We start from the raw sequence: 13,431 nt of genomic DNA, 5'->3' as shown, positions 1-13,431 counted from the left end.
AACATGAAATTATGCAGTAGAGACGTTAAAGTTCAAAAAAAAAATTTAATAGGTTTTTGAGGCCAAGGACAAAATGACTAATATTCAATCTTTTCTCTAAACTGATCCTTTAAATCAAGAGTTAGTTGCTAGAGAAAGGGCTTATGTGAAATTGGCTAAGTATGATGAGTCACCTGCCAAGAAACAATCTAGTATAAGGTGGATTAAGTTGGGGGATTCTAATTCGTCAATTTTTCATAGTTATATCAAGGAAATACAATCCAGAAATAACATTCTTACTTTCTATTTTGATCATCAGGAGTTGTTGCTTGAGGATAAGAACATTGCTAAGGAGTGTATTAAGTATTATGCTTGGTGTGGATGAGTTTTGTGAAGACCCTTTTCGTGGTTTAAGTTTTAACACTTTCATTCATCAGGATGATATTGATATTCTTGTCAAGCTAGGAACTGGAGAGGAAATTATTCTTGCCTTGGCTACTATTGGTTTAAACGAAGCTCCAGGTCCTGATGGTTTTCAAGTAATTTTTATTAGGCTAGTTGGGAGGTTGTTGGTATGGATTTTGTAGTTGTTATCAAGAACTTTTTTGATAAATCCAAGCTTTTAAAAGAGACTAATAGTACCTTCATTACCCCAACTGCTAAGAAGGAAAACCCTACAATGGTTTTTGATTTTCGACCTATTTTTTATTGTAATGTGGTTTACAAATGCATCAATATACTCATTTATATTTATAATGAAGAAGGTGTTGATTGCTCTCATCAGTGTGATTCAGTCTGTCTTTATTTCCAAAATGTCGATTCAAGATAATATCATGGTGGCACATGAACTTGTCAGGAATTATCTAAGAAGAAGAATGACTGCAAGATGTGCTTTTAAAATTTACTTTAAGAAGTCCTATGTAATTGTTAGGTGGGAGGTTTTTTTTTTTTTTTGTTCTTCAACAGATGGGGTTTCCTGCGAAGTTTATTGAACGAATTAACTTGTGTATCTCAATTTCCCAGTTTTTCATTTTGGTTAATGATTCCCCTTATGGTTTTTTTGGAGCAATGGGAGGATTAAGACAGGGATGTCCTCTCTCGACATATTTATTTGTGTTTGTCATGGAGATATTTAGTGCTTCTTTATTATAATAAATCCAACTGAATAAGTTTGGGTTTCACCCTAGATGCAAATTGACTAGTTTAATACACCTTTGCTCTGCTGGTGATGTATGGTCTTCTTCAAAGGTAATGTTGTTGTTGCTGAAAGTTTAAAATACGTTATTATGAAGTTTGGTGTTTGTTCTAGATTGGAGATTAATAGACAAAAAACCTCCTTGTTAAATTCTGTAGTTGAGGACTCTACCTTAGATCAGATTGCTCATACCCTTGATTGTAGTATTAGTGATCTGCCTGTGAGATACTTAATAGTACCTTTCATTTTTATTAGGTTGTCTTATAAAGATTATCCGCCCTTAATTAACAAAGTCAGAGTGAGAATCAGCTCTTGGAAGTCCAGATTCCTTGTTCTCCGCGGAAGACTAATCCTTATCAAAATTGTATTTAGTGGCATAGTGTTTTACCTAAAAGAGATATTAAAGTTGAATTCCTTATGTAAAAGATTCTTTTGGGATGGTTCAGATTTTGGTAAAAAGTTTATCCCTATTAGTTGGTTTAATATTTGTCATACTTTAGAGGAATGTGGTCTTTGAGTTAAAGATCTTGAGAATTCTAATGTTGCTGCGAATCTACGACCTGTTGGGGATTTATCAGCAAAAGATACTATATAGACTGAATGGGTGAAATGTAATTTGATCAAAGATCATGATTTCTGGATTATGGAGGGGCATCAGCATTCATCTTAGTGTTGGTGTATTTTAGAACATAGAGAGTTTGCTAAAAAAATTTGGGGTATTGTGTTTGGTGATGGTACTAGCACTTATTTCCTAACCGTTTCTTGGAATCCTAGAGGTAAGCTGCAAGACTAGATTTTGAGACACTCTTTCTACTTTTGGGTTTGATGTTAATAGTGTAGTGACTGACTTTGTTGTTGGGGGATAATGAAATTTTCCTGTATTCATGGATGACCATTTTAACGAGGTGGTGAATGAGATTTTTTGGATGAATTTAACATTCTTGAAAAAGATCAAGTTAAATGGAAGGTGACTTATTCAGGTAAGTTTTGTGTGAAAGAAACTTATTATACTATCTCTATGAATATGATTTCTCCTAATTGGCATAGTCTAGTTTGGTTTACAAATCACGTCCCAAGACATTTGTTTATAGATAGGCTTGATGTGCAAAAAATACTTAAAAGTAGACATAAATTGAAGTTGTGTGGAATCATTGACGATGATTCTTATGTCTTATATGGTAAATCTGTTGAGACTGAGACCATCGCTTCTTTAGTTGTTCTTTTTCTGCTATTATTTAGAGGGGGTTGTTGCTGAGATTATATTTCTTTAGATCTTTGCTATATCTGGGAATGATGAGACTAAACAGGCTATTGAAAATTTCCAAGGCTCTAATCCTTGTACTACTTTGAAGAAGCTCGTTTTCAACTACTTTATTTATTACGTATGGCGGGAAAGGAACAATAGGATATTTATATATCAATCTATTTTCGAAGACCAGTTGGGGGTTCTTATAAAAGGGATGTCAGATATAAAATGACTTCTAAAGGTCATGAAATGGAGGATAAGATACAACATATATGGTTCATGAGAAGATGGAAGATGAAATGCATTTACTTGAAAGATGAGTTCATTGAGTGTACTTGGAAGAGAACGGCAGAGTCTAAAGTTATGATTAATTCAGATGGGTCATAAAAAAGATGAATCGTGTGGTCTTGGTGCTCTTTTGAGAAATCATATGGGTGATGTTCTTTCTACTGCTAGTGGAGGTGCACCTCATATTTCTGTTCTTTTCTGTGAACTTCGAGGAGTCGAGCTTGGTCTTAAATTGGCCATAAGGGATGGATTTCTTAGAATCCATATTTCTATAGATTCTACGGATGTGTATCTTTTCCTTATTAGTCAACAACCAAAACCTCATTGGAATGCTTTGCAAATATAGAGAAAATTAGATACTTGAAGAAGTTGTCCCATGGGAAATTTAGATTGTGATGATCACATATTTCCGTCTTGCAATAAGACCTCGCTTACTTTCATCGTTAGATAAGAACTAATGAAGTGAATTCAGTAAACTCATAAGAGAAGAAAAACACAATCGTGGAAGATCTCTCACTTCTACAAAGAAACCAATCAAGTTGTCGATTTCCTTGCCAGTAGACATCTTAATAACAATTGGTTGACATCACAAGTAAAGATATTAATACTGATTTTAGAGAGATTCTAGCGATCGATAAGTAAAGATATTAATATTGATTTGAGAAAAAAGAGTAGTTTTTTTTTTGGCCTATCCTTAACCCGCGGAGTGTATTAAAGAGAAAAAAAAATCAACCTTAGCATCAGTGAGAAAAATCAACAACAAGATCAAATCCGTTATCAATATCGTCTTCTCCAGCAACTGTTACCGATACTCCGATGACGAATCATCCCAAATATGCCTAATTCACATCTCTTAATACCGATTCGAAAGACAAATGTTCACGTTAGTTTAAAATCTTTAGTTACTGTTACTTTGATAATCTGAGTTACTATGACTAAGATTTACTTTTTCTTAGCAAAAATCGGTTAGATCTAACTAAGATTATTGTTGCTATGCGTAGATAAAAATTAGTCTTATTTGGCTAGTTCGGCCACCTGATATAGTTATTTCTTTTAAAAAGATCTATGTTGGATCTTATCAAGATCCCATTGTTATTACACATACTGATGCAAAGTAGATTTCTTTGGACAGTTTGACCACATGATGTCGTCTGGTCCTTTTAGAACTCTAAAATTGTCAAAATGTTTATAAGAACAGATTTGTTAGACAAAAATCGAAAATTCTTCAAGCTCTCCTCCCTCATACTTCCCCCACACTCACACAACAATGATAACGACCCTCTTGTTTTCTCTAACGGCCCGCCCAAAACAAAATCTATGGTGGAGATGATGCTACCTATCGGGGGGAGAAGGTTTTGGGAGGATTCTGAGGGTGTGAAGCATTGTCGCTATCAGACAAGAATCGGGAGAGACATTATAGATTTGATGGTTGTATCACAAACTTTGTAAGTCTGATTTATTTTTATTTTTTTAATAGACAAAGGCATTCAAAAAGGCTAATGGTCCTCCTCAATTGTTGGTAGAATCCAAACAGGAGGGACAGACCAGTACATAGTAGAATTGTTTTTCTTAGCCCACAGAGTAAGCTCATGAGCTACAAAGTTACAATAACGAGTTTGAAAGCTAAAAACACAGGAAACTAACTTAGAAGAGAAAAGTTGAATATCCTTAAAGATAGCACCCGTACGCGAATCCCCTTCGAATTTCCCAGCTGAAAATTGGTCGATGAGAGATTTCACATCACTTTCAATGATGATGTGAGTTAACTGTTGCTCTAAGGCTTTCTTCAGTACTGCCCAGATGGCTCTTGCTTCAACTTCTTCAGCAGAATGTACTTCAAAGACTAAGGACGCACAAAAGGTTGCTTTTTGTTAGAGCATAGCTCGATCAACCTCGCATGCGTTGCTATCTCAAGCATGTTTGTCAATGTTAGTGATCAAAACTATAAGTCTTGATTTCTAGCCTATATAGCTAAGTCTCGGACTAGGATAAAAAAGTTTAGTTGAGCTCAAGGACTTCATGGCGATTCATCATACAACGACGAAGATCTATACAAGGAACCGTGGAACTTCATCAACAAAAAGGTATGTGGAGACTTGAATTTATCTATCTCTCAAAAGTCTATCTCTTCTATCTCCTACTTCTTATGAGACAAAAGTCGTATGCTATATAGACTAGATCATACACATTTGACATTTCGAGCTGAGCATTCATTGCTTATCTTTTATCTCGAAATCGTGTGTTGGTAAAGCATTTCGCTTTGATCAAGTTTATCTTCACCTAGTGACGAAAGTCATGAAAAGTTTCAATCACTTTGAGAATTGCTCTGACGTGAATTGGTCTGTAAATAACGGCTACATAGCGTCCTCTGAGAATGTCTCAATGATTGAAATGAGAGTTTAGATTACATAACCATGTATTCCTTGAACCGAAGTTTTCGAACTTTGTTGATCAAGAGAAATCGGGAGGATTGTGGAATTGGCTTTCCAAGTCCGCGAACTGTCGGAAGTTCTCGACCGAGAATTTCTGCTGGGATCTTCCAAAACTCGTCTGTGTGTTAAGTCCACGAACTGGCGGAAGTTCTCATCCCGAGAATTTCTGCTGAGTTTGGAAAACTCAACCGATTAACTTAAGTCCGCGAACTTGTTTGTGAACTTAAGAGGTTATGATCTAAAGATGTGCTCTGAACATGAAACATTAAATTACTAAAGAATGCTTTATGCAAACCGTGGCTATAATGTTCATGAGATGATTCAATCGAATCGAATCATCTTTATTTCAATTGTGTCTTGTGTAGTTACATAAGATCTCATAGCAATTGAACAACTCTTTAACTAGTTCATTTGAGTCAATTGAACTAGTTATAGTGAAGAAGAACAATGTTAATATGAAATGCTCATATGGTTAACCTTTTGGGTTACTATGTTGAACCAACATACACGTACACGTTTGGGCATGGTTTTCACGAACCCAGTAAACGTCTACCCGAGTGTGTGTGACAAGCTAAGTTTTCGATATAACGGTTGAGAAATATTAGCTTGAATCTAAATCAGGTTTTCATCTAACGGTGAATAAGGATTGCTTTGTAACTAAGGCAAAACCCTGATTTGAAGGCTATATAAAGGAGACATCTAGCATTGTGCAAAACTAATCCCCACACGTCTGTGTGCTACTAGTGCACCCGCTAGAGTCGATATCCATTAACCTTTAATTTTCTTCTCTAAAATCAGGTTAACGACTTAAAGACTTCATTGGGATTGTGAAGCCAGACCGATACTACTTTATCGTAGTTGTGTGATCTGATCTTGCATCTTCTATCGTACGAGTACAATCGATTGATTGGCTTGAGATCGTGAGAGTTCTCCGATAGGCAAGATAAAGAAGTCACAAACATCTTCGTCTCACTGTTTTTGATTCCTCGACAATCCGCTTGTGTAGTCAGGAAGGATTTATAGAGAGGTGATTGATTAATCTAGGCTGTTCTTCGGGAATATAAGACCGGATTATCAATTGGTTCCTGTTACCTTGATTTTATATCTAAAGACGGAAAAAAACTTAGGGTTTATCTGTGGGAGACAGATTTATCCTCTTATAGACTTTTCTGTGTGGGACAGATCTGTTTATTATCAAGTCTGTGATTTTGGTTTACAACAACTCTTGGTTGTGGGTGAGATCAGCTAAGGGAATCAAGTGCGCAGTATCCTGCTGGGATCAGAGGCGTAGGAGTACAACTGTACCTTGGATCGGTGGGAGACTGATTGGGGTTCAACTATAGTCAAGTCCGAAGTTAGTTTGCAGTAGGCTAGTGCCTGTAGCGGCTTAATACAGTGTGTATTCAATCTGGACTAGGTCCCGGGGTTTTTCTGCATTTGCAGTTTCCTCGTTAACAAAATTTCTGGTGTATGTGTTATTTCTTTTCCGCATTATATTTTATATAATTGAAATAATACAGGTTGTGCGTCGTGATCATCAATTGGAAATCCAACCTTTGGTTGTTGATTGATATTGATTGATCCTTGGACATTGGTCTTTGGTACCGTCCAAGTATTCCTTGTATTTGATAAAGACTCGCTATTGTTTTTAGCTTGAGTAAAAATCAAATCAAGAGAGAGATATTAACTCCTTGAGATACTTTTATCTAGATTGAGTCTGACTGTCTAGTTGATTCTCTAGCAAAGTATTTCGGAGTTAGTCCATATAGATTGCTAAGCGAAATATTGGGTGGTGTTGTTAGACCCCCGCTTTTTCAATTGGTATCAGAGAAGGAAAACACGTTTAACACCTAACAAGTCCGTGTTTGTAGCGATCTGACTTTATGGACAGAGGTGCTATCTCTATTAACGTACCACCAGTCTTTGATGGCTCAAACTACTCAGCATGGAAAGTTGCAATGTGTGCTTATCTTCAAGCATGTGATTTTCAAACTTGGGTATGTATTGTTAGCGGCTATTATCCTCCGGTTAATACAAAAGACGATGTATCTATAACAAAGGATGTTGGTAGTTATAGTCCTGAAGAATCTCTTGCTGCAATGCAAAACTCTTTTGGGTTAAGTGCTATCAGACAGGACGTTACCCCAGATCTTCAGTACTATGTGGCTACTTGCACTAAGTCTAAAGAAGCCTGGGATATCTTAAAAACTGTATTTGAAGATAAGAGATACATTTCTAAGAAACATGCCATCAATGGAGGGAACAACCTCAACACTCCTTCCATGAATACCGCCTCTGGACAGGTGACAATTCGTGATCCAAATTCTGTTCAAACATTTGCATTCAATGTTGTTTCCGAGACAAGTAAATCCTCTAACTTATCTTGGGATGATGAGTTTTGTTCATCCGGTTATCGGTTCAATAAACCATGGTTAACAGAAAGGATCAAGGATTTCATGAAGATGAGCGTTAGATGTGATAAACATCCACTGTCAGCTATTGCTTCTAAAGATTCTATGGAAGATAAATCTCCTTGTGTCGACGTCTTAAATACGTCTGTTGAATGTGAAGTTACAGCTCTCGCAGCAGAAACCTCCGTACACTCAAAATCTGATTCAGAAATTGAGTCTGACACAGAGATTTTCGATTTCTTGAACAAAGAGGTCCTTCAAGAAAATCTTCAATTAAAAGCTTTATTGAAGAAAATGGAATTTTTAATCCAAGTGAAATATCTTGAGATAGATTGTCTTAATGATCAACTCACCAAGACCACTTTTATAAAGGAAAAAGAGATTAATACTCTCAAAGATGATCTTCAACGATTATCTGGAAGTTCTGATAAAATCTCAGCAATGTTATTTGGTCAGAAATCCTTTGGAAACACCAATGGTTTAGGATTTAAGAGCAAGACTGCAGATATCGACAACTATGTTCCTAAGTGTCATGGGAAAACAAAGGCTAGGAGTTGTAATAAATAGAAGGCACTTCAACGAGACAAAGTTCGCCGGGTTGTTCTTTTTGTGGAATTGCAAATCATGTTCAAAACACGTGTTGGAGATTCAAGCAGAGGAACAAGAGAATTTCTAAACTACAAGAGAACATGCAAATGTTGAATATGGATAATCAAAGGTCGTGCAAAACCAATACTTCCAGAATCAGAAGAAGGAGGAAACTTGTTTTTGCAACAAGCCTTGACAAGCAAAGGGAGCATCTGGCTCACTTTGTCTCTGACTGAACTCGGAGACGCCTGCGTCCTCATTCTTAGCTTGAGAGGATTGAGGCTCTGCATCTTGTGGCTCAAGTATGTATCTTTGTTTGTTAAATATCATGCTAACAATATTGTTTGTGGATCCTTAAACTGTGGAAGACTGTGTCAAGGATTAGGATGTGACCTTTTTAAATCTTCTTATCTTCTTCTTTTTTCTCATACGTTTTCATGGCTCCTGTAACTAGAAGCACTTCTAAAAGTAATGCAGTAGAAGAAGTCAACGTATATCTATCCAAAGGAATTACTTCCTCAAGGATGATAAAGAAGAAGTCTATAATCAATGAGTTTTTCAATAACAAGAAGGAGTTTTCTGTAGATTCCCTGAGAAAGATCTACAATACCTAGTAAGTCTTCTTTTTGAATTAGTTGGAAGAATAACTAGTGCTTTGAATAGCGATGATTGTGACTACACATAGCTATTTTTGTTTTCATCTTCTTATGTTATTTTTCAGGTTTATTGGTATTAAATTCTAAAAATATTTGGAGGATGATGTTTATTGCAGTATTTTAATGGTTTGTGATATTGCAATATTTTTATGGGATATGTATTGTTTACGTCCGTGAACTTGAAGGTCCCATATTGCAGTCAAAAGTAAAGTCGTTCATAAATCGGTATTCATATTGATGAAAGGACGAATGGACTTTTGACATATACAAAAGTTAAGCCTATGTAATCATTAATTTGATGGAAAATAGGAAAAAATCTTTTGTTCAACAAGGATAAAGTTTATTATGTCGTTATGATGGAAAATAGAATAGATCCTTGTATGTTATCCACGGTATTGATCTTCATAGACAATCCACACTATGCATAGACATTCTAGTGTGAAGGATTGTTCTGGAAGGCAAAGCATTTCTAGCTGCTCTCCAGATAAAAACTTGAATTTTGTAAGGAACTCTGACTTTCCAGATACGCTTCCAAAGATTTTTACAAGGGGAGGGCCTAAGACCTCTGATCCCCATGTAGGCAGATTTAGAAGAAAACCTGCCATTCTTTGAAAGATCCCAAACCCTCCTATCAGGAGTGCAAAGCTGGCTTAAGGGAATTGTGATAATCTTCTGAATAGAAGCATTATCAAAGTGAGTGTTAAGTCTAGACGCATCCCAACTTCTGGTTTGTGAGTCAATAAAATAAGACACTTTGATACTAGGATCAGGGGGAACTAGAGGGTTGGGTGTAGCAGAATCCAAGGAAGATATCCATTTGTCACACCGTGGGTCAATAAATTGACCATCCCCAAGATTAGTTCTTCGATGGGATGTAGACACTTCCAAGTCCAAGAGCACTTACCAGTGTACTTGGCATTCAAGAAATCAATTCTAGGAAAGTATCTAACCTTAAGAACAGTGGCCAGTAAGCAATTAGGATTTTTCAGGATTCTCCAGGCATTCCTAGCTAGCATAGCCAGATTATTTAATTCACACCATGGACAATTTGACCACATGATGCCGTTTGGCCCTTTTAGAACTCTAAAAGGGTCAAAATGTTTATAAGAACAGATTTGTTAGACAAAAATCGAAAATGCTTCAACCCCCCCCCCCCCCCCCCCCCCCCAGGCCCTCCTCCCTCAGCCTTCCCCCACACTCACACAACAATGATAACGTCCCCTGTTTTCTCTAACGGCACACCCAAAACAAAATCGGTGGTGGAGATGATGCTATCTATCGGGGGAAGAAGGTTGTGGGAGGATTCCGGGGTGTGAAGTATTGTCCCTATCAGACAAGAATCTAGAGAGACATTATAGATTTGATGGCTGTATCACAAACTTTGTAAGTCCGATTTAAGAATGAATGCAATGTTCCTCATTTTTTGAAACAAAAAACAAGTACAAAGCTGGGCATTGTACTAACAATAAAATAAAATATTGACAATGACTCTGAATCTCTGATATCAACTTCACTTTATAGTAAAATTAAGAAAAGATTAAAAACACTGATCAACCAAATTACCTGTATCACCGTGATTTCATAAACTTCTGACCAAATCTTTCGTATGATTAAAGAACCCGGACCTCTGTCAATTCAATATTATAATCAATAAAAATCCATAATTCTATGCACCATCGAAGTCATGGAGATGGAGCGTATAATTTTTACTTTTCTTCCACCACTAAATTTTGTCTCTCAAAAGTATATATCAATACTATCATCTAAATGCCACTGCCGGTTGATTCATTAACTCTCCTTTTAACTTTAAGTCTTAAGAGTCTAACTTTTATCGCCAATTTTACATGAAGAAAGTGACAATGACAGTACGCAGTAATACTTAGATTATAGACAATAGTACGCATTAACTCAATAGATTAATGTAAAAAAAATGTTTTAGAAAATAATTGAGGAATATTTTGTTTTTATTAAGAAAGTTAAATTGAGATTGTCATGCAAGAACATGTTTAGGAATTTAAAAAATAATAATAATACTCGATTTAATAATTTTATTACCATATGATTTTCTTTTTCTTCAAAATCATCAATATTCTTGTTGCAGAGACATTAAGGACAGTGTACGATCTGTTGGATACATCCTACTGTCTTTAATCATGTGGAGTGTGGACTAAATCATGGAGCTAAATCCAAATCAGTTGTCATCAATTACTTAAAATTAGAGTACTATTAATTAGAATGCGTCACCAGAAATGACAGAGAACTACGGCTACTGCACGTGTCTTCACGTATCCAGTAAAGAAAAGAAAATATTGGAAATTTATTATATACAGATAGATTCAATAATCAATGTCTTTCTTCAACAATATGTACAAGTATAAGTTGGCTGGCTGCGGAAATAGCATCACATGGTTACAGATACTTTAAGGAATCACACTTGTATTATTTCTATATACTTACAAATTCAAATGGAGATTAAAGATTAGTGTGTAATCAAATTCAACTAATATTTAATTTACAACATCATTACCAAAACTACAGTGCGAAAGTATTATGCAAGGCCTTAATCATCAGACAATTAAATTTATATTTGAATGTCAGTAAGTTGATTTGACATGTTATTTTTGATCCATAAGGACCATTACTTTTTTTTTTCTTTTTTCTTTTTTTGATAAACAAGAAACCTTTTTATTGCCGGTGTCACTGTAGTACAGTGGTAAAGTTGTTGGGTGATGATACCAGTGACCTGAGTTCGAAACTCGCTAGCATCAATTTTTTACCGATCAAAAAAAAAATCTTTTTATTAATGGATTTCAAGGTTACAATGAGTTTAATATCGAAAATAAGAGAATACAAAGTAACAAGAACATATCATAAGAGTACAATACCGAGAAATCCGACAAGAGAAAGAGAAGGATTACCGGAATAAGACAAATACAAGTATGAATAAGATCCGATTAAATCGAAAGAAGGATGGTTTTTCTCGGAATTAAATTCCAACCATTTAGTTTGTTTTTCTTCTTTAGAAAGAAATGCTCCCAAAATAGGAGTGATTTGATCAAATCTCTTGTAAATAATAATAAAACTTCCGTCGTCCAAGTATGTTGCAAGGATGCATCATTTTAATGTATTTCATAGGAAAAGTGAATGTTGCACTAATTTGCATGTTCACTTAATAAGAGAATGCATATGTTGGAATAAAGTGGAATCAACTAGCACAAGTCCTGTGCATACCTTTCGAAAGTCCCTTGACCTATATGAATTAGGGTTGTTTGACCTTTGCCATTGCAACAAGAGTTGGTTTTGTTTGCTAATCCCTGTACTGATGAAGTACGGTATGTGTTTGATTCCTTCATGGTATGGGTTGGGTGCGTAGGCACATGCTCCACACTTGTGGTCCTGCACTTTGTTGCTTATATCAACTAATTGTGAGTGGATTGCAACACTTTGGCATATTATATCATCTCGGCTCGACTTGCAGGACAACATATGATTGATGCCATACTTGATTAGGTAGTTGCATCCCATTTAGAGAATTCTCCTACTGCTTACCAAGCTAATCTTTTTTTCTTTCTAAATCATGTATTTTTTATTACTCAAAAATGTGAAACTCAAATACAAAGAGTAGTCTTGACATGCCAAGCCCTACTGTTCTAAAAAAAATAATCAAAGACAACTAAAAACAAATATAAGATATATCTACATGACTTAGTTATTCAAGTGAATCAAAAGTAATGAGAATCCTCTTGTTCAATTATTCCCAAAAAAGTTGGCCTGCCATCATATAAAATTACTTCTCCTCTGTTAAGTGTTGTTTCTTTTTTAGCTAAGCTATCAGCTGAGAAGTTCACTTCCCTGTAGGAGTGTCTGAAAGTTATGGTGCCCAAAGAACTAACTACCCTTCTCCATCTGTTTCTAACTATCCAAGGAATCTTGTCACTTGAAAATGCCATTATAACTGCCTTTGAATCCAAACTAAAAATTACATTTAGAAGATGCTTACTCACTGCCCATTCTCCTGCTGCAACCAATGCCATAACCTCTGCAATGTAGTTAGTGGAAATCCCCAAGCCTCCACTCCCTGCTCCTAAGCATGAACCATCACTTTTTCTGCCTATAAATCCTATACCTGCTGCACCTGGATTACCTTTGGCAGCACCATCACAACAAATTAAAGTTTGATCCATTTTGTGGCAGTTTAAAGAAAACTTCTTTCACAACAGAGTTTTTGCTTTTTACCCCTTTAATCCCAAAGCTTACGATGATGTTTAGATCATACATACAATTTTTCATGGTTCCATTGACTCTTATTCCACATTCCTTTGTGAAGCTTAGGATCTTTTGTTTGAATGATGCAGAGTTTGGTTTAGAATTTTCATACATACCCAAGTTTCTTGTCATCCATAACTCTACCATTACTGAGAATGCACTAATATACCATATTTGTCTTATGGTTGAGCTATGCTTCTTAACACAAGTAATAACATCATCAAATTTTGTAGGAGTAGTGATACTGAACATACCTCCAAGCCAATTCCAGATTCCAATACTGAATGGGTACTCCCATAGAATGTGCACCATATTGTCTTGTCCATTTCCACATAGATAGCATTTGGAGACAGTACTGAAACCTTTTTTT

At 35.8% G+C, this 13,431-nt stretch overlaps 1 protein-coding gene across 1 annotated transcript; it reads right to left on the bottom strand.

Annotated features, from left to right (window-relative positions):
* Positions 1-12,517: 12,517 nt before the first annotated feature.
* Positions 12,518-12,979, bottom strand: LOC113353326. The gene has a single exon (XM_026596970.1). It carries the CDS (start codon positions 12,977-12,979, stop codon positions 12,518-12,520), a length of 462 nt encoding a protein of 153 aa, XP_026452755.1.
* Between the last annotated feature and the right edge of the window lie 452 nt (positions 12,980-13,431).

This window comes from Papaver somniferum, chromosome 1 (assembly GCF_003573695.1).
Source record: "Papaver somniferum cultivar HN1 chromosome 1, ASM357369v1, whole genome shotgun sequence".
Taxonomy (NCBI): Eukaryota; Viridiplantae; Streptophyta; class Magnoliopsida; order Ranunculales; family Papaveraceae; genus Papaver; species Papaver somniferum.
This window is presented reverse-complemented; position numbering and strand designations above follow the sequence as displayed.